Below are 26525 nucleotides of genomic sequence, written 5' to 3' on the forward strand. Positions count from 1 at the left end.
TAATGATCCCACTCATTCCTGCTTCAAAAATTGCTTTCTAGTGGTTGCCACAGATTTTTCACTTTGTGATATTGATACATACCTTTTTAGACTCATGGGCTCTGTCTGCCTCAATGGAAATCACTCTTCTTCAACATAATTTCTTCATTTGGCTCTATGCTGTGGTAATTTCAGGGAAGAACTCACTTACCTGGTATCCTACATCCATTTCTTTTGCTTTGACTTCAATCTGTATTTCCTACCTCTTTCAACCCCATTGCCTTTGCACAAATGGAAGTATCCCAGGTCTTCTGTCCATGACTTTTACTTCCATGAATATGCTAAAGATGTTCAAAGTTGTAGTTATACTACAGATATCTTAATTCCCGACCTGTACTCACTGCACTTGCAGCTGGGGCTCCTCTCATGATGTGTTGTTCTGGGTCACTGAGGACATAAAGGCAATCATTTTTGTCCATGACAGATGACAAATTGTTATTTTGTGTAGGGGAAGCTTAATTTGGACATGACACTGATGTCATTCCATGATTTGTGCAAGGAATATTTTAAAAATAAATCTTTTTTCCCCCATGAGAATTTATCAGAGATCTTCTAATATATGTTCCTAGTACTATTTCAATTAGGTACACATTTTTACATTGAAAAAACACATAGGCCAAAGAACAGTACACATTTAATTAGTAGTCTCTTGTCTACGCATCCATCAGTTTTCACAGTGAACTCAGACTTTTCAGTGTAGCATTCAATATGTTTTAAAATTTCTGGGTACACTGAATTCTCAGTTATTGTCCTTTCCCTTTCAAGTTTAGGAAACACAGAGATGTGATGTGCCCTGTGCTACTGTTTACGTTTTATTGTCTATGTAGAGTGGTTTCTCCACCAGTGCCTTTGGCGGACTCCTGTATTTCTATTACCTGCTGTATAAAGCCTCCCAGGTGCTCACTTACAGCATGTCCTAAATGTGCTCTTAACTATCACATTGTGTCATAATTGTACATGTGGCTTTGAAGCAAGGAGTATCCTCCTTGCTTATGGTTATTACTTCATCATGGTTTTCAGAATATATCAGTGAATGAAGGTGGATAATGTTGGAATTTTGTAAAAGTTGTTTCATTACACTTTATCTTAGAAAACATGAGGTTTACATGGTTCCTTCTTTTAAAGTAGGGTTGCTGACAACGGGAAGAAGACAACCCAATGTGATTCAGCATTTTTATCAGAATCTGCGGGTCTAGCCAGTACGAAGCCTGTTGTGATTCCAGTGAATGTAGTCGGCGGAAGACACGAACCAGATAAGAATGGCACAAGGTAAAAACAACTCTTCCTTTAAGGTTCAAGGACAATGAGCTGTGATTGTTTTTGTCAGGAAAAGGCAAAAAAATGTCACCATTATAGGCAAACACTGCTGAAAGTTGAATGATGTAGATCATTGTGTTTTTGTCACTACATCGAGCCAGTGTTGTTTTTCAAGCCTGTGTGTGCTTTAGGGGATATGTTCACACCTCATCAGGTGATTGTTGTGCCCGACACCCACCACTAATGCCCCGTAATGCTTTATTATAGACGCTAGGCCCCATCCCGATTTTATTCTTCTCCCAACCCCTTGTGCTTCAGTCGTATGTTCTGTGTTTTTTCAGTTTTCTAGTTCCTTAGCTTAGTCACTGTGGAGGAGACATAGTGCAGTAAATACTTTAATATCTATCTATCATCAATTCATAAATTCGGTAAATAGATTCAAGTCAATAAAAGGAAACAATCAAGATATAATTTCTGTAATGATCTTTTTTTTTCAATTTTCCTTCACTTTGTTGACCATTGTGTGTCACATCAGGTGGTTAGAAAAGAAGCAGACTATTAAAGAAATACCAAATAATCATTATTATGTATTTGTAACTATTCAAATAAGAAGAATTGTGTATCCCATGTGCTCTTTTAGGCTTACAGAACTATCTATACCCATTTTCTCTTATTTTCACTCTTGAACTTTCACCAGTAATGGGCCCATTCATGCCTGCTCCAAACTTGCTTTCTAAAGATTACAAAGATTTTTCACTCTATGATAACAAAACATGCTTTTTTAGACCCATGGGCAATGTCTGCCTCAATGGAAACCATTGTCCCACCACATAGTATTTTCTTTCTTTTTTTTTTGAGGCATGCTTTATTTATTTGTTTGTTTGTTTGTTTGTTTGTTTATACATGCACTGGGTACATTCAGAAGCGCGCGGGAGGGTGAGAGAATTCATCAGAGCGGGGAGCAGAGCAGGCAGAAGGACCGAAGTACACTGCTGAGGGGAGCAGCGGGCTGCAGGAGAGGTCTGCGCGCCATGTGGGACCCTCCTCCAGTGGCCGGGGAGCAGCCAGGGATCGACCTGTGCTGCAGAGGCTGCGGGCAGCTTCACAACCCAGCGCTCAACCGCTGCGCCACCGGGGAGGCCCCCACCACATAGTATTTTCATTTGACTCTAGGCTCTGGTAATTTCAGAGGGAGACCTCACTTACTAGGTATCCCCCTTCCATTTCTTGTTTTTTGACCTCAGTCTGTTTTTCCTGTTTCTTTTCAATCCCATTTCCTTTAGACAAATTGAAGTATCCCATGATCTTCTGTCCCATGACTTTTATTTCCTTGAAAATGCTAAAGGTGTCCAAAGTTTTATTTCTGCTCAGATCCTATCTTAATGCCTGGCATGTTCTCACTGCACCTGCAGCTGGGCTCCTCTCTGGGTATCTGGTAGTAGATCACTCAGGTCAGAAAGGCAATTTTTTTTTTTTTGTACATGGATAAATCCAAATTGCTGTTCTTAGTACAAGAAACTGATGAGGTACAACTTATTTGGATGACCCTGAGTCATTCCCGAGATATGTGTATTGAATATTTGAAAGTAAATCTATTTCACTGACAAGAATTTCTCAGATTTCTTCCAGTATATGTTCCCATATATTTTTTAATCAGGTGCACATTATTACATTATAAAAACAAAAGCCAAAGAACAGTACACATTTAATTATTAGTCTCCTGTGTAAGCATCAGTAGCTTTCCACAGTGAACTCACCTTTTCAGTGTAGAATTCAATATGTTTCAAAATTTCTGGGTGCACTCAACATTCAAAATGTTACTCTTATCATGTCAAGTATGGGAAACACATTGATGTGATGTGCCCTATCTAGTGCTTACCTTGTTATCTCCATGTCATATGGTTTCTCCCCCAGCTCCTTGCCTGGTGTCTTGCTGTATTTTTGTACCCACTATTACAGCCTCCCTGGTGCTCACTTACAACATGTCCTAAATGTACACTAAAAAAACTATCACATTGTATCAAATAGTACTAGTGGCTTTGAAGCAGGGAGTATTTTCCTTTCTTATGGTTATTAATTCATCATGATTTTAAGAATGTATACATGAGTGAAGATGGGTGTGTTGGAATTTTGTAATAGTTGTTTTGTTATGCTTTATTAGTAGATTTCTTTGAAACCATGAGGTACACGGTTGCACTTTAAAGTAGGGTGCCTGACACCAAAGAATCACCAATGTGATTCTTTGCTGTGATCAGTATCTGAGGGTCTAGCTGGTGTGAAGCCTGTTGTTGTATTTCCAGTGAATGTTGATGGCAGGAGACATGAACCAGATGAGAGTGTCACCAGGTTAAAATTAACTCTTCCTTGAAGGTTCAAGGAAAATTAGCTGTGATTGTGTTTTTTAAATCAAACAGTTCATTGCAGTTGTCAGGCAAAAATTATCTCAGCATTATAGATAAATACTGCTGACAGTTTAATGATGGGGACAAATGAGTTTTGGTCACTCATAGGGAGAACATTGTTTTCCCATCGTGGGTATGTTTTGGGCGATATGTTCCCATCTCATCAGATGTATGGTATTGCCCGACACCCATCACCAATGCCAGTATTGCCTTACTGTAGATCTTAGGCCCTGTCCTGGTTTTGTTCTCTGCACAATCCCTTTTGCTCATCTTCTAGTAGACTCCTATCTGTAGTTTTATACCCTGTGTTTGATTTGTTTACTTTTCTAGTTCCTTTGTTTAGTGACTGTGAGGAGGAGATGCATTGCAATCAATACTTTAATATCTAATCAATATCTATTCATAAATTAAATACATAGATTAAATTCAATAAAGGACACAATCAGGGGAGGTTTGCTTTATTGATCATATGAATTTTTGAATTTCCCTTCACTTTGCTGATCATTGTGTGTCACATGCAGGTAATTAGAAAAGAAGGCAGCTGTTACAGAAATACTAAGTAATCATGGTTGTGCATTGCAAACTAGTCAAACAAGAAGAATAGTAACCCACCATGGTATGCTATGAGCTCTTTAAGGGCCACAGAACTATCTATCCCGAGATTCCCTTGTATTCACTCTTGAATTTACACCAGTAATGGTCCCACTCATTGTTTGTTCCCTGACCTCAGACTCTTATTCCCACTTGTTTTCAAAGCCCATTTCCTTTGGAAAAATTTAAATACCTCAAAATATTCTGTCTCATGTCATTTACTTCCTTCTATATTCTTATAATCCCCAGTTTTATTTTGGTACTGCAGACATCTTACCTTAATTCCTATCATGTCCTCACTCAGCCCGTGGCTGGGGCTTCTCTCACATCCCCTTGCATATGACACTAAAATGCATAGATATTAGAGAGGCATTTTTTTCGTCTGGAGTTGATGCTAAATTGTTGTTCTGCTACAGGCCCTGAAGATGTGCAACATATTTGGACAGGACCCTGATATCATTCAAACAGAATGTATTTTATAAATACATGATGTCTAACACACAAGATCTGCTCAGATTTCTTCCATTATATGTGCCTAGTACTGATTTCAATCTATGCACATTATTACATTAAAGAAAACAATGTCTATATGCAGTACACATTGAATTCTCAGTTTCATGTTTACGAACACTTTTCAACAATGAACATAGGCTTTTCAGTGTAACATTCAATATGTTTCAAAAAATAACTATAAGAAAGAAAATACCAAAATCAACAAACAACTATGAACCAGAGACACTCTATGGGGGTAGGGGGTGTGGAAAGGAGGGATTGGGGTCAAAATAAGGGGGTTATAATTGTATGGATAATATAAAAATAAAACTAAAATTTAAAAAAATGAAACAAATGAAGGGAAAAAAATTCTTATTAAAAATGGATGTAGAAGGAGCATACCTAGAGATAATAAAGGCCATATATGACAAGTCTAAACCAAAAAAAAAAATTCTGGGTGCACTCATCTCTTAGTGTTTTGTTCTGTCCCTTGCATGTTTGGGAAACACAGGGATGTGATGTGCCCTATCCTATTGTTCACTTCGTATTCTCTGTGTGGAGCCATTTCTCCCCTGGTAACCTGCTGTGTATTTATACCCCCGTTTTAAAACCTCCCAGATGCTCACCTACAGCATATCATAAATGTACTATTACGTGGTATCAGAATTGGACTTGTGGCTTTGAAGCAAAGAAGTATTTTCCTGCATATGTTGTTGTTACTTTTGTTTTTAAAGGAGGGTTCTTGGTTTCCTGAAGAAGTTAGCAAAAAAGCAAAATAATAATTTATCACCTTCATCAAAATCTGTTGGCCAAATAAACAAGAAGAGTGGTCCTGCCCTTCCAGTGAATGTGGATAGCAGGAGTCCTGACCCAGTTGAGATTCCCGGAAGGTAAAATCTATAAACTTTCCTTTCAGTTTAAAGGATTATTAGCAGTGATTACTGTGTGGGAAACAAGCAGCATAATACAGTTGACAGTCCAAGGCAAGAGAAATCTCACCCTGATCAGACTAATACTGCCAAACTATGAACTATGAGAATCACTTTGTGTTTTGCCCCTTTGTTGAGGGGACATTCATTTACAACCTGTGTATGATTTAGGGGATAAGTTCACACCTCATCAGATGGATGCTACCACAGGACACCCTCCACCATCACACCCACACTGCTTTATTCTAGACCGTAGGCCCCTCCTTTGTGTTGTCACCCTGTCTAACTCTCCCACTCTCAGCCTCAATTTTTCAGTCCTATGTCCTAGATTTGTTTTTTTTTTTTTTTTTGTCATTTGCTTTTTTTAGTGACTTTCTGAGGTCTGTTGCTGTAAATACGTTGAGCTCTATTTACAGTGATCTACAAATTCAATTAATAGAAACATTCAGAATATTTTGCTTATAAGATTTTATAAATTTTTATTGTTCCACCGTTTTGTTGTCCATTGAATGTCACAAAGAGGTGGTTTGAAATAAAGTAGAGTAGTACCAAAAATACTAAATAATTCTGATTGGGTATTGCAAAATACAGCCGAAGAAGAAAATGGTCTCCTCCATGGCTGTGACACTAACCTAAGTCCTACAGAACTGTCCATCCCCTAATTTTTCTTGTGTTCACTCTGGTGTGAGAAACAATATCAGTAATTCAATTGGAGAAAAGTGAAACTTGCATAACAACAACCATCCATCAAAAAGAGTGAACACTTTTGCATAATGGAAATCTCTCCTTCAAAATAATTTCTTCATTTGCTTCTCGGGACTTGTATTTTCTGAGGTAAACTCATGTATCAGGTTCCCCCCAAGCATTTCTTGTTCTTCCATCTTAGTCTGTGTTTCCTATTTCTCTTCAACTGCATCCTCCTTTTATCCAAATTGAGGAGGAGCATTAACATTCAGTCCTTGATCTTCTGTCTTCTAACAAAAACATGACTGTTACTTTCTTGTATGTGCTAGTGATCCCCAACTTTATATTTGAACTGCAGACCTCTCCTGTCTCACCCGCAGCTCCCTTCAGCAGTGTCTTCAGTCTGTCTGCCTGTTCTGCTCCCTGCTCTGGCTCTGGTGAATTCTCTCAAACTCCCATGCTTCTGACCTGTACCCCAGCTCTTGTATAAATAAATAAATAAATCTTAAAAAAAAAAAAAAGAAAACAGGACCCAATGTGCTTTTTGTCACTTCATGCAAGAGATAATGGCTTAGAAGCCTGTGTATGATTTCGGTGCTAGTTTCATAGTTCGTTGGATGTGTGTTACCATAAAATACCTGCTACCAAAGCACCCATAGTGCTTTACTGTAAACTTTGGGCCTCTCTCTCTTCTGTCTCATCACCTTACCTTCAAATAGATTTAATTCTCCAGTTATATTTCCAGTGTATGTTTTGGTAGTGTTTCCAATTCCTATTTTGGTTATTTGTGGAAAAGCTTATTGCAATAAATTTCTCAGTTTTCTATTCATAAATTCAATGAATAGAATCAATTCAATAAATAGACACATTCCAGAGACCTTTGCTGTTATTTGCAGGTATTATATGAATGCTTTGAATTGTTTGCCATTTAGTTGACCTTTGAGTGTAAATGGATGTGACTAAAAAAAGCATTGCAATACAAAAATAGTAAATAATCATGATTGGGTATTGCAAACTACAGTCAAAGAAGAAAATGGGATCCTCCACAGTCATAGTACTAAGCTTATGAGTCATACAGAACTGTTTGCCCATCCCCTAGTTCCTCTTTTATATTCACTCTTGAACTTGCACTTTTAATTTCTCCACTTACCGCTCTTCCAAACTGCCTTTGATCAGTCACCACCAAGTGTTCATTTTATCCACACATACTTTTTACACTGATGGGCTATATTTTCTTCAGTGGAAATCTCTCTCCTCCAACATCATATCTTCATTTAACTCCAGGACTCTTTTTTAAGGGGGAGAACTCATTACTAGGTGTCTGCTGTGCACTTCTCATTCTTCCACCTCAATATGTTTGTCCAATTTCTTCAATCCCACTTCCTATTTTAGGGATTGAAGTATCCCAAAATTGGCTTTGATCTTTTGTCTCATGACTGCCACTTTTTATATATGCTAATGACCTCCCAAATTTTCATTATTCTTTAGACCTCTTGTCTTAATTCCTCACCTTATACACTGCACCTAAGTCTCCTCTTAGATCCCTTGGTGTTGGTACTCGAACCCACAGATATTAGAAAGGCCTATTTTTTTTTTTCTATGTGTGATGCCAAATTGTGTTTCTTGGTGGGGACCTGATAAAGTAAAACTTATTTGGTCAGGACCCTGATGTCTTTCCAACAGATGGTTGTTTTAAAAGTTAATCTATTCTCACCCATGAGATATTTCTTAGAATTTTTCCATTATACCTGTTTCATGCTGTTGGACTCTTGGATAAGTCATGATACATTTTTGCTTGAAAAACACAGAAAAAATATGTCATGACTTTTCCAACAACCCAAAATTTTTCAATCAGTTGCACATTATTGCATTACAAAAGGCCAATATCACATGACACATCTTATTAGTACATTCTTGCCTAGAGTCAGTAGTATTTGGCAGTGAACTTAGACTACTTGTGTAGCTTTCAAGATCTATCAGAATTTCTGGGTCACTCATCTCTCAGTGTTTTGATCTTACACTTTCAAGTTTTTGGGAACACATAGTTGTGATGTGCCTTATCTTTGTATGCATGTTGTAACCTCCATGTGGAATGGTTTTCTTCCCTCTGTGTCTTCTTACCTCCTCTGCAAAGCCTCCATTGTGCTCACTTTCAGCATGCCATATATGTGCTCTTAGCTATCAGATAGTATCATGATTGCATATCTGACTTTGCAGCATGGGGTTTGTTTCCTTGCTTTTCATTTTTACTTCTTCATAAATATTTCAAAAATGAATCAATGACTAAGTTGTGGTATTTATAAAAGATGTTTTGTTAGTCTTTATCAGAAGATTTCTTAATGAACATTAGCTTTCATGGTTTGTTTTTTAAAGTACGGATCCTGACTTGCAGAAGAATGTAGCAAAGGAAAGCCAAACTGATCCATGGTCTTCACCAGATTATGTGGGTCAAGTCAGCGAGCAGGCTGGTGCTGAACTTCCAGTGAATGTAGATGTCAGGAGATATGACTCAGATGAGAATGCCAGAAGGTAAAATCCATAATTCTCCCTCTAATTTTAAAGGATTATTGGCAGTGATTGTTTGTTTGGAAATCAAGCAGCATGGTATAGTGTGCTAGGCAAGGTACGAGAAGGCTCAACCTTTTTGGACAAATACTGCTAAAAGCGGAATAAGGAGGTCGGTTGACATTTTCTTATTTCATTGAGGGAACATTGTTTTTCAATGTCTTTTGTTTAGTTATATTGTGTAAATTGTTATATTTAATTTTACATTAAATACTTTGTTTTTATGAAAGATTCAATGAATAGATTCATTTCCATGAATGGAAACATTTCAAAAACCTTGCTTTCTTAATTTTATAAATATTTTGAATTGGTCTGCCATGTTTACCAATTATTACCACATTGAGGTAATTAAGAAAAATTTTAGTTAATAAAAAGTCCTGAATAATCACTATTGGGTGTTGGAATCTACAGTAAAACAAGAAGAGAACATGATCCTCCACTGTCATACTTCTTAGCTAAGTCCTAAAACACCATCCATCCTCCTCCTTATTTTCACTTTGAATTTGCTCCAGTAAATTTCTTACCCATCCCTCCTTCAAAGTTGCTTTTTAAAGATTACCGCCAATATTTCACATCACTGTTTCCGCACATACTGGTTTAGACTGATTGGCTATATTTGCCTTAATGGAAATCTCTTTACTGCAACATTGCTTTCATTTAATTACAAGTCTGGTATTTTCAGAGGGAGAACTCACTTACCTGTGTCCCTGATGTATTTCCTTTTCTTCTACCTCAGTCTGTGTTTCCTAGCTCTTCAACTCCACCCTCCTTTTGTATAAAATAAAAATCCCAGGATTCAGTCCTGATCCTCTGTCACATGACTTTTTTTTTTTTTTAGAGGCATGTTTTATTTATTTATTTGTTTGTTTGTTTGTTTGTTTTGTTTATACATGCACTGGGTACAGTCAGAAGTGCAGGAGGGTAAGAGAATTCACCAGAGCCAGAGTGGGGAGCAGAGCAGGCAGAAGGACTGAAGGACACTGCTGAGGGGAGCAGCGGGCCGCAGGAGAGGTCTACGTGCCATGTGGGACCCTCCTCCGGTGGCCGGGGAGCAGCCAGGGATTGAACTGGCGCCGCAGAGGCCGCAGGCAGCTTCATAACCCAGTGCTCAACCGCTGCGCCACCAGGGAGGCCCCTGTCACATGACTTTTATTTCCTTGTATTTATTAATGATTCCAAAATTATATTTCCACTTCAGATCTTTTTTCTTGATTACTGAAATCAAATCCCTTGCTGGATATCATTCTTTTTGATGGATGGTTGTTATTATGCAAGTTTCCCTTTTCTCCACTTGAATTACTGATATTGTTTCTCACACCAGTTCTTCTGTTCATGTCTTCACTCTTGCAGAGTATTAGTTCTTTAGTGGCATCTCTTGTTCTGTCAATGTGTTGGGTGTCACTTTGGTTGTTATCTTTCTCTTTCTTTTGCTCCTGACATCGAATCTGATGGTCAATCTTGTCAGGTTTGCCTGACAAATATATCCAGAAGTCAATATCCTGTTACATGTTGAATCCCAAATCATCTGCTCTCTTTACTAGTGTCCGAAACTTTTATTTGGTTTCTTAGTAGCTGGCCTAAAAGATCAACAGCTGGGACTACATCAAATTAAAGACCTTCTGCACAGCAAAAGAGACAATAACAAAAACAAAGAGAAACCCCACCAACTGGGAGAACATTTTTGCACACAACACTAATGATAAAGGACTGATCACAAAAATCTGCAAAGAGCTGATGAGACTCAACAACAACAAAGAAAATAATCCAGTCAAAAAATGGGCAGAAGAGCTAAAAAGAAACTTCTCTGAAGAGGAAATGCAAATGGCCAACAGGCATATGAAAAAATGTTCAACATCACTTGCAATCAGGGAAATGCAAATCAAAACTACCATGAGATACCATCTTACACCAGTGAGAATGGCACATATTAAAAAAACTAGCAACAACAAATGTTGGCGAGGTTGTGGAGAAAAAGGAACTCTTCTGCACTGTTGGTGGGAGTGCAGACTGGTCCAACCACGATGGAGAGCTGTGTGGAGATTTCTGGACCTACTAAACATAGAGCTTCCACAGGATCCAGCAATTCCACTCCTAGGTATTTACCCAAAGGACACAGAAACATCAATTCCAAAGAACACCTGCACCCCTATGTTTATAGCAGCACTATTTACAATAGCTAAGCTTTGGAAACAGCCCAAGTGCCCAAAAATAGATGACTGGATCAAGAAGATGTGGTACATATACACCATGGAACATTACTCAGCATTCAAAAAAGATAAACACATGCAATTTGCAGCAACATGGATGGCGCTGCAAGGGATCATGCTCAGCGAAATACGCCAAAAAGAAAAAGAAAAATACCGATGGTCTCACTCATAGCAGGAATCTAGAAAACTTAATTAAGAGACCAGGAAAATGAATAACTATAAGAAAGTGAAAATCAAAATCAACAAAAAACTATGAACCAGAGACACTTTTTGGGGGTTGGGGTGCGGGAGGGGAGGGATTGGGGTCAGAATGGGGGGCTTGCAATTGTATGGGGAATATAAAAATAAAATTTATTAATTAAAAAAAATAAATAAATATATAAATAACCATAAAAATAAAATAAAATAAAATCAGTGGCCTATTTTGACATAGCAAACATTATGCTGTTCCTCTGTTTTGACTCCCTCTTCAGTCAGAGTACATGCCAATGTTCTTCAAATACAAACCAGTCCCTACACTTTCTGTTCCTCTTAGATCAGTTTCTGTGTCTCCCTGCAGTCTCTGTCTCTCACTGTCTCTTGAAATTCCATATTCTAGGGGGCCTTCCTGGTGGCACAAGGGGTTGAGCAAAATACTGTGAAGCTATCCACAGCCTCTGCAGCATGATTTTGATCCCTGGCCAGCCAGGGAGGTGACCCATATGGCACAGCAGACCTCTCCTGTCCTACCCGCTGCTCCCCTCCGCAGTGTATTTCAGTCAGTCTACCTCTTCTGTTCCCCACTCTACCTCTGGTGAATCCTCTCACCACCCCCAACACCTCTGGCCTGCACCCCAGTTATTGTATGCATAAATAAATCTTAAAACATAAGAATTTCAAATTTCCATATTCTGTCCCTTCCATTCTGCTCCAACCACGTTGACCTTTTCAACATTCTGTCACCCTGAAGACATACCCCTGTACTTGCTGTTGATTCTAACTGGAATGATTTATCTTCCTTATGCTTGCTCCTTTCATTCCTTCATAAAATACTTTCTCAGCAATATCTGAGGGGTTGGCCATTTTGAGTCTTATTCTTATGCCTCACCTGCTTACAAACCTCCAAATTTCCTTTCCTCTACTATAGTATACTCTATACTCTAGCAGGATATATGTTTTGACATCAAGTTCATCGTCTGTTTACTTCATTTTCAAGGGTAGGATTTTGTCTGATCTCTGCTATTATTTCAGTGCCCAAACTGGGCTGGAATATTATCCCCTGAAGGCTCACTGAGTGAATGGAGTTTAACCTGTGTGTTTCATTTTACATTTTATACTAATTCTCACTTAGACTAAACAGTTTTGTGTGGGTCACTGGTGAAAGTCTACTTGTCAATTATATGCTCTTTGGGATTCCTTTGGCTCTCTGCAATATGCAGTATTTGCTCTATGCATGTTCTGCATTGTGGGGTTTAAGCTCAGTCGTATATTTCCTCACTTTTAAACCTTTTACTGGTATTTATGGTATTTTATATAAGGTCAAATGGATCTGATGAGTAGAAAAACTATTTATATGCTATCACTTAAAGAAGCAACTAGTAAATTATAGGAGTTAAAAAATTCTTGCCACAGAATTATGAACCGTCAGTGTGTAAAATTAACTTACGATGTTTGTATTGTTCCCCATGGTAGGAGAAATGTATGCTGTGTGACATGGTGTTTTTGAACACAACCACCTGTTCCTCTAAATAGGCTTTGGGGAGAATGGAAATTAAGGTCTGCAGTTCAATGATTGCTGCCCCATCTGGAATGATTGCTGAAGGCAGGGTTTTCCAGCTGTTCCTGGATGCAGCTTAAGAGTGTGTGGAGCCAAGTCTTGGGCTCTGCAGGGTCCACTGCTGAGACTGGTCTGTGAGCCTGTACACACTGCAACGAAGCTGCCACCCCTCTAAGATCTCTTGGTGTATGGGACTGGAGGACTCAGCTCTCAGAAAGGCATTATGTTTTGTACATGGGTGACACCAAATTGTTGTTCTTAGAAGGGGGCCTGAAAATTGTGACTTATTTGATCATGAACCTGAAGTCAAACCAACATATAGGCATTTTCACCCCAGCCCAGCATATTTCCTGGATTTCCTTCATTCATATTGTATGTTTCTAATAGTAATTTTCCATTTACATCGTATATGGCTCATTAGTATTTCCACATCTGTGTGTCATTACTTTGAGTCAGTGAACTCTGGGTTTTAAATTTAGCATTTAGGAGTTTTCAAAATTACTGTGCTGACTTCTGTTCCAGTATTTTACGTTTTGTAATATGTTTGTTCTTCCATTTTTGTTTTTCCTGTGTCTCTTCAACCCTTCCCATTTTATTTTTATTTTACAAAAGTTGTGTTTTAAATCATCCTAAGTGTTTTTTTAAAAACATTAGCTTTATTTTGTTTCTTTTTTAAAAGTAATGTTCCTGGCTTGCATAAAAATGGAGTAAAGAAGAGCAAAAATGAAACATGTAATTCAGCAGTATCTGTGCCTAAAGTAAGCAGGAAGTCTGGTGCTTTGCATTCAGTGACTGGTGACAGCAGAAGACATGAATCAAGACAGAATAATGGAAGCAATGTGTATAATTTCTTCCTGTATAGGTAAAGGAATATTAGCAGTGATTACTCTTCCGGAAACAAACTGTATGATGTAGCTTATAGGCTAACACAAGAAAAATCTTACACTTGTCAGACAAATACTGCTGAGAGGTAACAATGAGGACCAGTCAGCTTTGGGTGACTTCACTGAAGGAACATTGGTTGACAAGCCTGTGTATGATTTAGGGGACAGGTTCCCACCTCATCAGGTGGATGTTACCACACGACTCCCACCGCCAAAGCACCCAGAGTGCTTTATCCTAGACTGCTGGATTCTCATCCCTGTTACTTTGTCACCTCCTCCTCTCCTTCCCCTCTTTTAGCCTCAATTCTGTGGTCAAATTTCTAGGGCTTGTTTTGTTAGTTAGCCAGTTCCTTGGTCAGGGACTTTTGTTAGTGAAGCAAGGAGTATGTTTTCTTGCTTATGGTTGTTACTTCATCCTGGCTTTCCGAGTCAATAAATGAAGTAGGTTAGATAAGTTTTGGAATTTTTCCTTTTTTTTTAATGTTTACAATAGATTTCCTCTAAAACAGTTTCTTATGGCTTTTTAAATAGAATTCCTGGCTTGACTAGAAAAAAGAGAAAGAAAAGCACCTATGAAATGAATATGCCAACAGAACCTCGGACAGTAACACATGAGACAGCTGGTGTAGTATTTCCAGAGCAAGGTGACAGCAGGAGACATGAAAACAATCAGGATGTTGGAAGGTAAAATCTATAAATTCTTCCTGTCTTGACAAAGGAATATTAGCAGTGATTACTTTTTACTGAAAATAAAACAGCATAATCTGGCATACTTACTGAGGCAAGAGAAAATGAACTTTATCTGAAAGATACTCCTGAAATGCGATAGATGAGGATGAGCGATTTTTTTTTTTTATTGTAGCATCTCATTTACAACCCTGTCTATATTTTAGGTGATAGGTTCATATCTCTTCAGAATTATGTTACCATACATACCACCACCATGATGATTTAAAAAGGTCTCCTTCCATATAAGGACTTGAACAATACTTCTCAATTAGGTTTTAGTACCAGTGAAAGATTGTTTTTTATTGAAAATGACCACCACAAAAAACCCGAGAATATGTTTCCTATGAAATCATGTAAATACCATTGATTTTCCTTTTTGTCTTTTGATTGTTAATTTGAAGTAATTTATTAATTTGTTAATATTACACTACATCTTTGGTCTTTAATGTTACTCTATTTACTTAGTGTTTAATCCCTTTTTAGGAATGTATGGGTTAGAAGATTTTATATAAAAACAATAGGTTTTGATATTCTTTATATTTGGCTATTTACTATTTGCCTGAAAATATATCTTTTCTTTTTATAGGCCTGTAAAGAAAACATCTAAAGAGAAGAAGGTATAGTAAAAAATAAATAAGGACAAAAATTATTCTGTAGTAAAAATACGTTTTAAAAGATATAAGGAAAAAATAGAAAGTCTTACTTCATTATAAAAATGTTTACTTTAAAAATAATTTATAAATTATAATAACTTATGAAGGTATCCTTTTCATAAACGTCAGTTCCTTTAAGGAGTACCTATGTTTTTGCTATTATAAAAAGGTGAATATTTATCACCTCTGTACACTTAACATATTTTCCAATAGTTACCAGACATTTTGAAATATTTTTTATTTGTATGTCAAACAGGAAATCAATCCTACAGATGATTCTGATGACATAACTCAGACATCCAAAATAGCTTCAACGGGTTGTGACTCGCTTTACTCTGAACATGAGAATTGTGTGTTGTTAATGGAACAACTTGGCATGAATTATAAAGGTAGGAGCATTGTTTAATTATAAATTCTTAATACATATACTGTAGTGTCACATGCACACTTTGTCTAGTACTGCACTATAGAGCACAGATCTGTTCTCATGTTATTCATCTCAGAAATATGTTTATATTGAGATGAAATGAGAGCTATTGTTTACTTCCAGCCAAAGATCTATGAGAATCCCCATGGTACTTTTTGTTGACTATCCTCTCTCCTAGGCCTTTCCTTGAAGTCAGATTACCATTATTTCCCTCCTGGAATACTGAAATATCTTGAGATCTGTTTTCCCTGACGTTCTACCTCTGGAAAGTTTCTAGATCAGCTCTGGTTTTACAAGTATTTTCTTCCAGTCTGTGACTTGCCTTTTCATTTTCTTAACATTGTCTTTTTTTTTAATAATCTAAATTATATTTAATAATATAACATTTTTAGTAAGTCAACAACAAACAGGCTTTAAGTCCAAGACATAGCTGTTTTGTGATAGCAACAAATGATAGAAGGAAACTTCAAAAAGACTAGAGAAAGAACAGCAAAGAAATAAGGAAGCAAGGAAGGGGAAAGAAGGGCAGTCAGAGAAAAGGAGAAAGATAAATTAGATAAATGAATCATTTATTTTTTTTTCTTTTTATATTTATTTTAATTTTTGTTTTTTTACTTTTGTATATTTTTACACCATTTTTCATTTTTGTACAATTATGCATTTTCATCTTGGTTATACTCCCCGTGCAATTCCCAGCACACTTGTTTTGATCCTACTCCTTTCTCCCCCTCCTGTAGTGTGCCTCTGCTTTATAGTTGCTTGTTGATTTTGATTTTTACTTTATTGTAATTAGTCTTTTTCCTGATCCCTTATTTAGGTTTTCTAAATTATTGCTATGAGTGAGACCACCTGGTATCTTTCTTTTTCTTTCTGGCTTATTTTGCTGAGCATGATCCCTTCCTGCTCCATCCATGTTACTGAAAATTACATGAGTTTATCTTTTTGATTGCTAAGTAATATTCCATTATGTATATGTACCACAGCTTCTTGATCCAGTCATCTATTTTTGGGCATTTGGGTTGTTTCCATAGCTTAGCTATTCTAAATAGTGCTGCTATAAACGTACGGGTGCAGGTGCCCTTTTGAATTAATGTTTCTGTGTCTTTTGAGAACATATCTTAGTAGTGGAATTGCTGGATCATATGGAATCTCCATCTTAGCAGATTGAGGAATCTCCACGCAGCTCTCCATAGTGGTTGGACCATTTTGCATGCCCACCAGCAGTGGAGGAGTGTTCCTTTTTCTCCACATCCTTGCCAACATTTGTTGTTGCTAGTTTTTTTTAATATATGCCATTCTCACTGGTGTGAGATGGTATCTCATTGTAGTTTTGATTTGCATTTCCCTGATTACAAGTGATGTTGAACAATTTTTCATATGCCTGGCCATTTGCATTTCTTCTTTGGAGAAGTTTCTTTTTAGCTCTTCTGCCCATGTTTTGACTTGGTTGTTTACTTTGTTTTTGTTGAGTCTCATCAGTGCTTTGTAGATTTTTCTGATCAGTCCTTTATTATTAGTGTTGTATGCAAAAATTTTCTCCCAGTTAGTGGGGTGTCTCTTTGTCTTGGTTACTGTCTCTTTTGCTATACAGAAGCTCTTTAATTTGATGTAGTCCCAGCTGTTTATCTTTGCCTTCACTATCACTGCTTTGGGTGATGTGTGTTTAAAGATGTTACTGAGGTAAATGTCATGTAGTTTTTTACCTATATTTCATTCTATTTATTTTATAGTCTCAGGTCTTATGTCTAGCTCTTTAATCCATTTTGAGTTGGTTTTTGTGCATGGCATGAGGTAGTATTCAAGCTTCATTCTTTTGCATGTAGTGACCCAGTATTCCCAGCACCATTTATTGAATAATCTTTCTTTGTTCCATTGCATATTCTTTGCTCCTTTGTCAAAGATTAGTTGACTGTAAATCTGTTGGTTTATTTTTGAATTTTCTATTTGGTTCCATTGGTCTGTGTGTCTGTTCTGGTTCCAATACCATGCAGTTTTGATTATTATGGCTTTGTAGTATAGCTTGAAGTATGGGAGTGTGATACCACCATCCCCCCTTTTTTTTTTTCCCAGGAGACCTTTGGCTATTCTGGGTTTTTGGTGGCTCCATATGAATTTCATCAATATTTGTTCTATTTCTTTGAAGAATGTCATTGAATTTTTTTTTGGAATAGCATTGAATCTGTAAATTGCTTTTGGTAGGATGGCTGTTTTGATAATATCTGCATATTAAATCACTATCCATTTTTGTATGTTGATTTGAACTTGCTACTTTGCTATATTCATTTATTGTTTCTAAGAACTTTTTGATAGAGTCTTTGGGATTTTCTAAATATAATATATCATCTGTAAGTAGTGATAGTTTCACTTCTTTCCAACTTGAACCCCCTTTGTTTCTTGATTTTGTCTGATATTTCTGACCAAAACCTCTAGTACTAAGTTAAAAAGAAGGGGCGACAGTAGGCATCTTGCTTTGTTCCCATAATGGAAAAGTTATCAGTTTTTCACCATTGAATATAATGTTGGTTGTTAGTTTGTGATATATAGCCTTTATTATATTGAGGTAGATTCCTCCATCCCCATTTTGGTTAGAGTTACTATCATAAAAGGATGCTTGCTTCATGCATTCTGTAGCTAGTGTTAAGTTCATAAACGTAGAGGATTATTATCCTTCCTATAAATTAACCCTTCTGTTATGAAATTATCTGGTTGATTGCTGATTATAGTCTGTGCTCTGAAAACTGCTTTGTCTGCTATTAGCATAACGACATCAGCTCAGCTTCCTTTTTTTGTCAGGGATTAGTGTATGTATTTTTTTCCATGTTTTAACTAATGTGTGCCTTTATTTTCAACGTGCATTTCTTGTAGGTGACATTTAGTTGGACTTGCTTTTTGATTCAGTTTGATCATATGCCTTTCATTGAAGTTTTCATATCATTTTCTTTTAAAGTAATTGTCAATATATACAGTGAGGTTTAATCTGTTATCATGCTGATTGATTTCTGTTTTGCCTCACCTGCTCTTTGTTCCCCTTTTTGTTTCCTTCTAGAATATCAAGTGATTTGTATGACTTACTTTATTTCTTTATATTAGATAATTAGCTATAACTCCTTTGTTTCACTCTTTTAGTGGTGGTTGTAGCATTTATAGCATATGACTAACTTACCACATTCAAGTAATACTATACAATATCATATATAGTATGACAAAATTACAGCAGTTTACTTTTCTCATGTCCTACACAGATACTACCTGGGCCTGTGGAACTATAGTTTTCATTAAGTTTAGAAGTTTGTGGTCATTTTTTTCAAAATATTTTTTTCCTTTCCCCTAACTCTTTGGAGAATTGTATCATGGCCATTTAAAATTTTCTCACAGTTCACCAAGGTCATCCTTACTAGTCTTTTGTGTGTGTATGTGTGTGATGTATAATATGTTTATTCCCAACCAGTATATTTGTCATCTCTGAGATTATATTTTTCATTTCTACAAGTGCTATTTATTTGAGGAAAAAAATAGCTTCCATGACTCTACTCTTCTATTTTTTGTTATTATTCTTATTATTTTTTAGTTAAGTGACTTATAAACAGTTTGATCCTTCATGGTCTTGCTCTTTTTATCTGTTGGGTGAATGCCGAAGGCTAATTATTTCCCAATACCAAGGCAAGACCTTTCACTGCTCTATTCATTATCCTGTTAATTATGAATTTTTCCAAACTAGTTAAAGGAAGCACCACTAATCCGGTGGAGTTTATTCTTTTCAGTTTTTTCTTCTCCACAGTCTCAGGTGGCTTCTTCATATGAATTTACCGCCAGTTACTCTCTTGAATACTCTAGAAGGCCCTCTGTAGATCTTCAGGGCTCTTTCTTGATTCTGCTCTTTTCTCTTCAGTGATCTGACCTGTGATCTCTATCATATTCTTGGTTTCACCAGACTCCCAATTTCATCACCTCACCTAAGAGTATCTGGTAGACTTCACCTTAGTACCTTCCCCTGTGTCATGATCTGGAAATTATCTTAAGCTAGTGAGCTGTTGGGGCATTGTCTTTATTACTTGATGTTCTTTGTCTTGAAAATCATTATTTTTTTATTGTATTTTTTTTCTATTTTGCTTTTGCTTGTTTCAGGTAGGAAGGTAAATTGGTACCTGTTACTTCCTCTTGGCTAGAAGCAGATTGCAATAAAACTTCAGCACATGATGTCCCCTACCTAGAGTGGCTTTCTTTCTCCTTTGCTTCCTGCTCCTCCTTCATTCCTCAGGGCAACAGTCTGTTCCTCAGGGACCTCTTCCCTGGGCCTAATCTAGATCAGGTATTGTCATGTGAGCATAGAATTTTGTTTTCTTGTAGTATCTGTATGAATTTAGACTTTACGCTAAACTTTACCTGTCCCTTAAGCTAAATACCCCAGTGTTCCCATCTGTTCTATCTACAGAGTTTAGTATATTTTTTTCTACTTTTTAGATACCCAGTATGTATCTGTTTAAGGTATGGATGAGTGATTGAGAAAATGTACCACCCTTTATATGCAAAAAAAGTACTTATATATTTGTTTTTCTCTTGTGTTTTCTCCCTGATTCAGTTTTACTAATATCAAACGTATCAAAATCCCAAGACTTAATTTGTCCACATAAAAGATTATGTGAAATTAAAAATAATCACTGTGAACTACTTAAGGAAAAATATAGAAAAATAAAGCTGAGAATTGTGCACTAAAAAAGGAGATATTAGAAACAAAAGACATAAACTCACAGCTAAAGCAGCAAAATTTGAAACAAGAATACTGCTGGTGCAATTTGAGGTATTGAGCTTTGTGGTTTTAAAGAGATATTTCAACTATTTCGTTAAAAATACAAATACATAAGAGAAGTTTTGTAATTGCTAACGCCTTCTAGGATTTTCAGAGTAGAAACCTTCTTTATTAGTGCTGTGGAATATAAAATTCTTGGAAGTAGTATAGCAAGTTTTTGATAGTGAATACTTTTGCTAATAATTTACTGTATAGTCTTCCAAATCATACTTTCAATGACCCTATAGAAGTATACCATATGGAATACTGTATTGTAACTATTGCTGCAAGGATTTCCTTTTGTATCAATCTGTATACTGAAGAAAAAAAATCTTTAGTATAGTATTTGGCTGAAGTGCAGCAATGCTAAAATGTCTCTGATCTATATTTCTAAATTGTTTTCACGAGAGTTCATATGAATTTCCATTTCCAACAACACACATGAAATGGCAACTTTTCTGAAGACAGATGTCTTTAAAATGTATGGTTCATGGGCGATGTGGTGGTGAGATTTATGGAGACTACATATGATCAGGGAAATCAAATATTCTCTAAAGATAATCAATAATGTTAAAAAGTAAAAAGATTAATAAATAAAAATAAAATTACCACAAACAAAAAAATTATGCAGTTTTATTCTTAACCTATGCATGGAATAAAAAGAAAAGTGGAAAGTGATTACTGAATAATGTATTCAACAATTCTCTCCTACTATATCAAATTATTTCAAGGTCTGTGCTAAAAGCACATATTACTTTTATTATACTTAGTGAATATGGGTTGTCTTGTTCCAAAAGGAGTATGAAAATGATTTCTAAATACCTAGTGATCAACAAGCTCAGTGGAAAGTGCAAAAGAAGAAACACAAAAAGAGTAGAGCAACACTTAACAGACTCACTCATCTAGTCTTGGATTATAGTGATCTACAAATGGATATTGTGTGCAAGAAATCTGAAGATGCTGTCTTACACTGTAAATCATTTGTAGTAGTAGCTGTAATATTTTGTGAAGTTGAAATTTTGTTCTAGTGTGTTTGTAAGCTTGTTTAAAAAACAAAAACTTTCCTTTTAAATTTGTAACTAAACTATTCAAAGAGAGTACCAATAACTATGTGGAGCAAAAAGGTTACCTTAACCCTAACGGTACTGTATCATTTCAAATTTTTTCTCTCTGAAATACTTCCTAAAGTCATACATACCTTTAATATGCTGACTTTATATCGGAACACTTAGGGATCGGCTGCGAAGCGAAGAAGAGCACTACAGGAGTGGCGTTCAAGTGAAGCAGCAGCTGGAGTCCACACTGTCATCAGTAGCTGTGGAACTGAGAGCTCTAAGAAGTGATTTAATGAAGGCAAGTTCCTCTTGGCAAACTTTTAATATTTCTAACACTTTAATCAAAACTAGTTACAATATCCCATTAATTTGATGTCTGTTGTTCAGGTTGCAAACATTCTAGTCAGATGCTTACGATTGACAATGGTCCAATCAGGCTTGTTGAGGGGGGCCTCGAAGGAGATACCAGGCAGAGCAAGAGCCAGCTGGAGTCAGTGTGCAGCCATCCTCTGAAGAGTGAAGGAATCATTGAACCACCTCTGAAGAAGCATTCTGCTGCAAGCTTCAGAAGAAGGATTCATACTGCTGTTGAAGAGAAAGCTTTCATCAAACCATTTTTGAAGAAGAAAGATTCTGCTCCCAGACTCTGAAGAGAGAGATGCATCAAGCAGTCCATCTCCATGGGACTCACCAGACCTCTGTAGAATGTAAACCTTGTAGACTTTAGACCTCCACACATCCATAGACCTCCACAGACCGCTGCTGCCTCTGCCTCAAGCTGGCTCTTGTTCTGCCTTGTATCCCCTTCAGGGCCTCCACCGTATAAGCCTGATTAGGCCATTTTCAATCCTATGATTGGACCATTATCACTAATCAGCTCATTTTTCATTTTTCAATCTGAATAATAATGAAGTAGACTGGAACTTGATTGGTCTTCTTAACTCCTCCTGACTGGTCCATTTTGCTCACACCTGATTGGTTCAATTTTGACTCCTAGAGCCTGAAACTGAAGGGGGAAAAGTCCAGTCTGATCTGCACTCAGGTCAGGTCAGGCTCGTGGGCTTGTTGTTTCCAGAGAGGCATGGCCAGAGCTAGCCTAACTGGGGTCTGGGAGGGTACCATCCGGGCAGTGGGCTGAAGCCCCCACAAGTTACCCCAACACAATCACCTTGCCCTGAAGCCTCTGAGGGCTTCAAGGATCCAGTTACAAGACTGCAGATTGAAGCTAAGATCTGTGGTGTTCTCACAGTCTGCAGAGGTCTTGAAAGTGTTGAAGACTATGGAGGTATCAGTGGTCCCTGCAACATTCTACAGAGAGCTGTGGAGTTCTCTGTGAAGGTCTGTGGAAGTCTTGAAGTCCGATAAATCTGTCTGTGAAGGGTCTGATGAATGGATCTGCTCAGTGCATCAAGTCAGTTGTTGTGCAGGGTCCCCACCTTTCAAACCCCACCTGATTGGCCCATTTAGAATCTTCAATGGGCTCAAAAAATCCTGGAATGGAATTGGTAAGATTGGTCCATTCAGAGCTTACATGATTGGTCCACCTCAATGTGTCATATTCAAAAAGTGCAACTGTGGCTGCTTGTCCAGACCTGACAAGCTCTCATTGGTGGTGGCTCTGCAGAACCAGCTTTAGTGGGGCTGGAGGTTTGATGAGTTAGCATGCTTCAGTGGGCTGGTGAGGTCATGCATGTGGCTCTGCAGAAGAACTGTTTGATGAGTCTGAGCTGTTGGAGAGCTGGCCACTGCTCAGAGCCTGCCGTGATGGCCATGTGCACAGTCTGTAGGCCTCTTTCCCTCCAGCTCACTCTGGGCCTGGGCGAGCCTCACTGCCAGAGCCCCAGGACCAGCTGGTGAGGGGTAGAGCAAGGAAACCACCATTGCCACTGCAGTTGGGGCCTGCCAGGCTGGGGGCTGAGGGAGCATGGATGAGGTATAGAGTGGGGAAAGGGCTGCCCCCATCTGGCAGCATGCTGAGGCATGCTGAGAGAGCCCCGAAACCAGCATGCCTTATGGCATTTAGGTGCCATGGGGCTCCTGTGTTCAATCCTCCCTATACAGTTTGCTAAGATTTTTATTGGGAATTTTTGCATCTATGTTCATCAGAAGTATTGTCAGACACAATACTTTGGATGTATGTTTTCTAGTTTTGAGAAAGTAACTTTTTTTTTCTCTTTAATAGCAACTATGTCCATATAAGGAGTTTTAGAAATGATATGCCATAATATATACTCAGTGACAATTTATCAATAATTATGTTATTTCCACAAATTCTGCAGTGGTTTTCTATTTCACATTTATTACTATTTTAAACATTTTGAAGAACTAAAACTAATTGCACCAGGGAATAATCTCATGATTTTTAAAGAGAGCATATAAATTTCACCTTATTTACCTTTAGTGCTTTGAAACAGAAGACTTCTTTTGTATCAATATATTTACTCCAAGGAAGTAGATGCAGTTTGGTACACTAGCGCTAGTAGAGTCAGAAGACCTGGGGAAATCCTGTAGTTTGCCTGTATTTTTAACTTCTCCCTTCCTGAGTTGACATCTAAATGAGTTCATTCATATGTGTAGCTTAGAACTTCAGGCATACTACCATGCCTGGGTTTACCAGTTAACAATAGATTGAATCCTTATAACTGACCTTAAAAATGCTAGAAAAGTACAATAAAATGGAAGCCCAGGGAAAAAGAAAACTTTCAGGAAAATTAATCAGTCCAAAGATATACACACTAATCTTTTATGCCTTCTGCATTTGATGTAATTCATAGCTAGTCTCTTTCCCATTCTGAGATTCTTAATTTTCTCATGTTTCCTTTTTATCGTTGTGGACTAAGTCTTCAGGTAATTCCTGAACTTTGGGGCAGTTATGCTTATGTAAATTCTGATGTCCAACTGATTTTTTGTTGGATAGGCTCAGTTGCTATCTTTACATTTATAAGCATATCATTTGCTTTTTAATTTCAGAGAAATTGTAATTTCATTGACTGCTAACAAAATCTGTATTTTACTTAGGCTTCTGAGAGTAATGAAAGAGAGAATGATCGAGTACATAAAAGCCACACTTTGCAGGATGAAATCAGTATGCTGAAACTGGAAATAAAAACAATGAAAAATCAAAACAGGAAAAAGAAAAGACCATTGAAATTATAAAAGAAATGAATGATTTTCTGCGAAAAACAATACGACGGAGTGAGGAAGACTTGCAAATACAATATCCCAATATTGTGAACAACTTCTTGTTCTAAAGAGTGAAAATAACTCGCTGAGCACTCAACTGGAACATGAAAAACAAAAATCAGAAACGCTGAAAGCAGAAGTTGAATCCTGCCGTCGTAGACTGGATGCTGATGTACAAGATCGTGGTCAAAGTCACAAGTCCGAGAGAGACCTAGAACATCATTTCCAAGAGACAAGAGAGGAGAAGCTACATTTAGAGGAGACATTATCTCAACTACAGAGGGAAAACATGTTGCTTCAACAGCACCTGAATGAGGCTCGCAACAAAGCTGACAATAAAGAGGAGACAGTAATGAATATGCGAGGCCAGTTTCAGGACACTATAAGAAGGCTTCGAACTGAAATGAGAAACAAAACGAAACAAACGATGAGTTAATTGATGAATGTAATTGTTTTAAAAAAAGAATATATAATTATGAAAAGAAGAAAGCAGCAAGAGAAGTAAGTATTCTATTCAGAAAGTTATTTTTCAAGCTTCCTGAAGGAAAACTCAAAGTAATAATTGGTTAGGGCTAAAGATTGAATCTAGTGAATGTGAGAAATATATAGATTCTAATCATATTTGCTTTGTCAGCTTAGAACCATCTATTGTGTCCAGTAAATAAAAATTAGGCCTGAGAGGTGCATTACACTATGTAAAGACGTAGAGTCACCTATGAAATTTTAAAAGGGCAAAAATAAGTTGTCAATAGGTACAGACTGATATTAATAACTTAGTCATACTGCTAAAATAAAAATATGAATCTTTAAACCCCAATTTTGTACTATGATGAGGCAGCTAGGTAAAAGTGCTCAATACCTAAAATGAATATTTTGGAATTAATAGTCAAGTAAGTGTATTACCTTGACAGTCAACTCCAGATTTTCCAGATGAACTAAAATGTAGAGGCTGCATCTCATAGAACTTTTCTTTCAGGAGACTTTACTAATTTTTTTTTTTTTAGTTATTTTAGATAACAGTTGATATAGCTTTATTTTTACTCATGTCAGTTTGAATTGAATTTGAAAATATTTTGGTCTCCAATTATGTGATCTAAAGACCTGCTCAGCACTTTAAAGGCATCTATTTTTCATGAAATTATAATTTGAGACAAATGTTGGTTTCAGCAAAATTCTGATTTAATCTTCTTACTGTGATTTATACTTTACTTTGAACACTTTTTATAAATAATTTTCTCACAATTCTCATTTCAAGGCTCAATTATTATCATTTGGACCTAGATTATCCAACACTAACAGAATTGGATATCTCTGTGATGTGTTACTTTGGCCTTAGACCCTCATTTTCAGACAAATGAGGGGTGGCAGGATGCATGTGTAGCGGGCAGGGAGTGAGGAGGGAAATTTGTAAGGGTTGAGGTCAGGAAGGTAGGTGGAGGCAGAGTCCTTAGGGTCTTGAAGGCCATTGGAATGATTTCACTTTTATTCTGAGACAGAAGGATTTAAGCCGAGAATTGAAGTTAATGTAAGGATTTAATACAGAGAGGGAAAATGTTCCCCAGTGTGAAATTTGCTACCACTAGTCTTGCCTCCATCTCCACTTCCTTTGAGACTTTCAGGGGATTGTCAAGTTTTGCAAATTGGTCAGGGAAGAATGGTTAAGGGTTTGAATCTGTTGTCTAAGCTACATAGCAGTTTAGGCAAGAGGATAACAACTTCTCTTTCTTCAACTGAATTCAGTAAACAGGAGTTGTATGATAAAGAAGGTCAATGGATGATATTTTTCAAGTACATATGTTAGCATTGTATATTATTAACATAATAATGTGATATTGATATAAAATCAGGAACAGAAATATCTTATTTAGGTAGCTATGAGAAATATA

The 26525-nt window shown here is 37.0% G+C and overlaps 2 protein-coding genes across 2 annotated transcripts in view; both read left to right on the plus strand.

Moving 5' to 3' along the window:
- LOC119243990 (uncharacterized) overlaps positions 1-21748 on the plus strand; it is a 61217-nt gene extending 39469 nt beyond the window's left edge. Inside the window, exons 15-22 of the mRNA XM_054694645.1 lie at positions 1165-1308; positions 5516-5671; positions 8768-8923; positions 13602-13784; positions 14338-14490; positions 15122-15152; positions 15445-15577; positions 21634-21748. Coding sequence (XP_054550620.1) covers positions 1165-1308; positions 5516-5671; positions 8768-8923; positions 13602-13784; positions 14338-14490; positions 15122-15152; positions 15445-15577; positions 21634-21683 — 1006 coding nt within the window. The 3' untranslated portion in view covers positions 21684-21748. The remainder of the gene's footprint in view (positions 1-1164; positions 1309-5515; positions 5672-8767; positions 8924-13601; positions 13785-14337; positions 14491-15121; positions 15153-15444; positions 15578-21633) is intronic.
- Positions 21749-23380: 1632 nt separating this feature from the next.
- The window catches only part of LOC119244459 (ankyrin repeat domain-containing protein 26-like), a 28493-nt gene continuing 25348 nt past the window's right edge, over positions 23381-26525 (plus strand). Inside the window, exons 1-2 of the mRNA XM_054694647.1 lie at positions 23381-23389; positions 24710-24988. Of these exons, the coding sequence (XP_054550622.1) occupies positions 23381-23389; positions 24710-24988 (288 nt within the window). The remainder of the gene's footprint in view (positions 23390-24709; positions 24989-26525) is intronic.

The sequence above is a fragment of the Talpa occidentalis genome, unplaced genomic scaffold (assembly GCF_014898055.3).
Source record: "Talpa occidentalis isolate TD23 unplaced genomic scaffold, MPIMG_talOcc4v2.1 talOcc4.14, whole genome shotgun sequence".
In the NCBI taxonomy this organism is placed as follows: domain Eukaryota; kingdom Metazoa; phylum Chordata; class Mammalia; order Eulipotyphla; family Talpidae; genus Talpa; species Talpa occidentalis.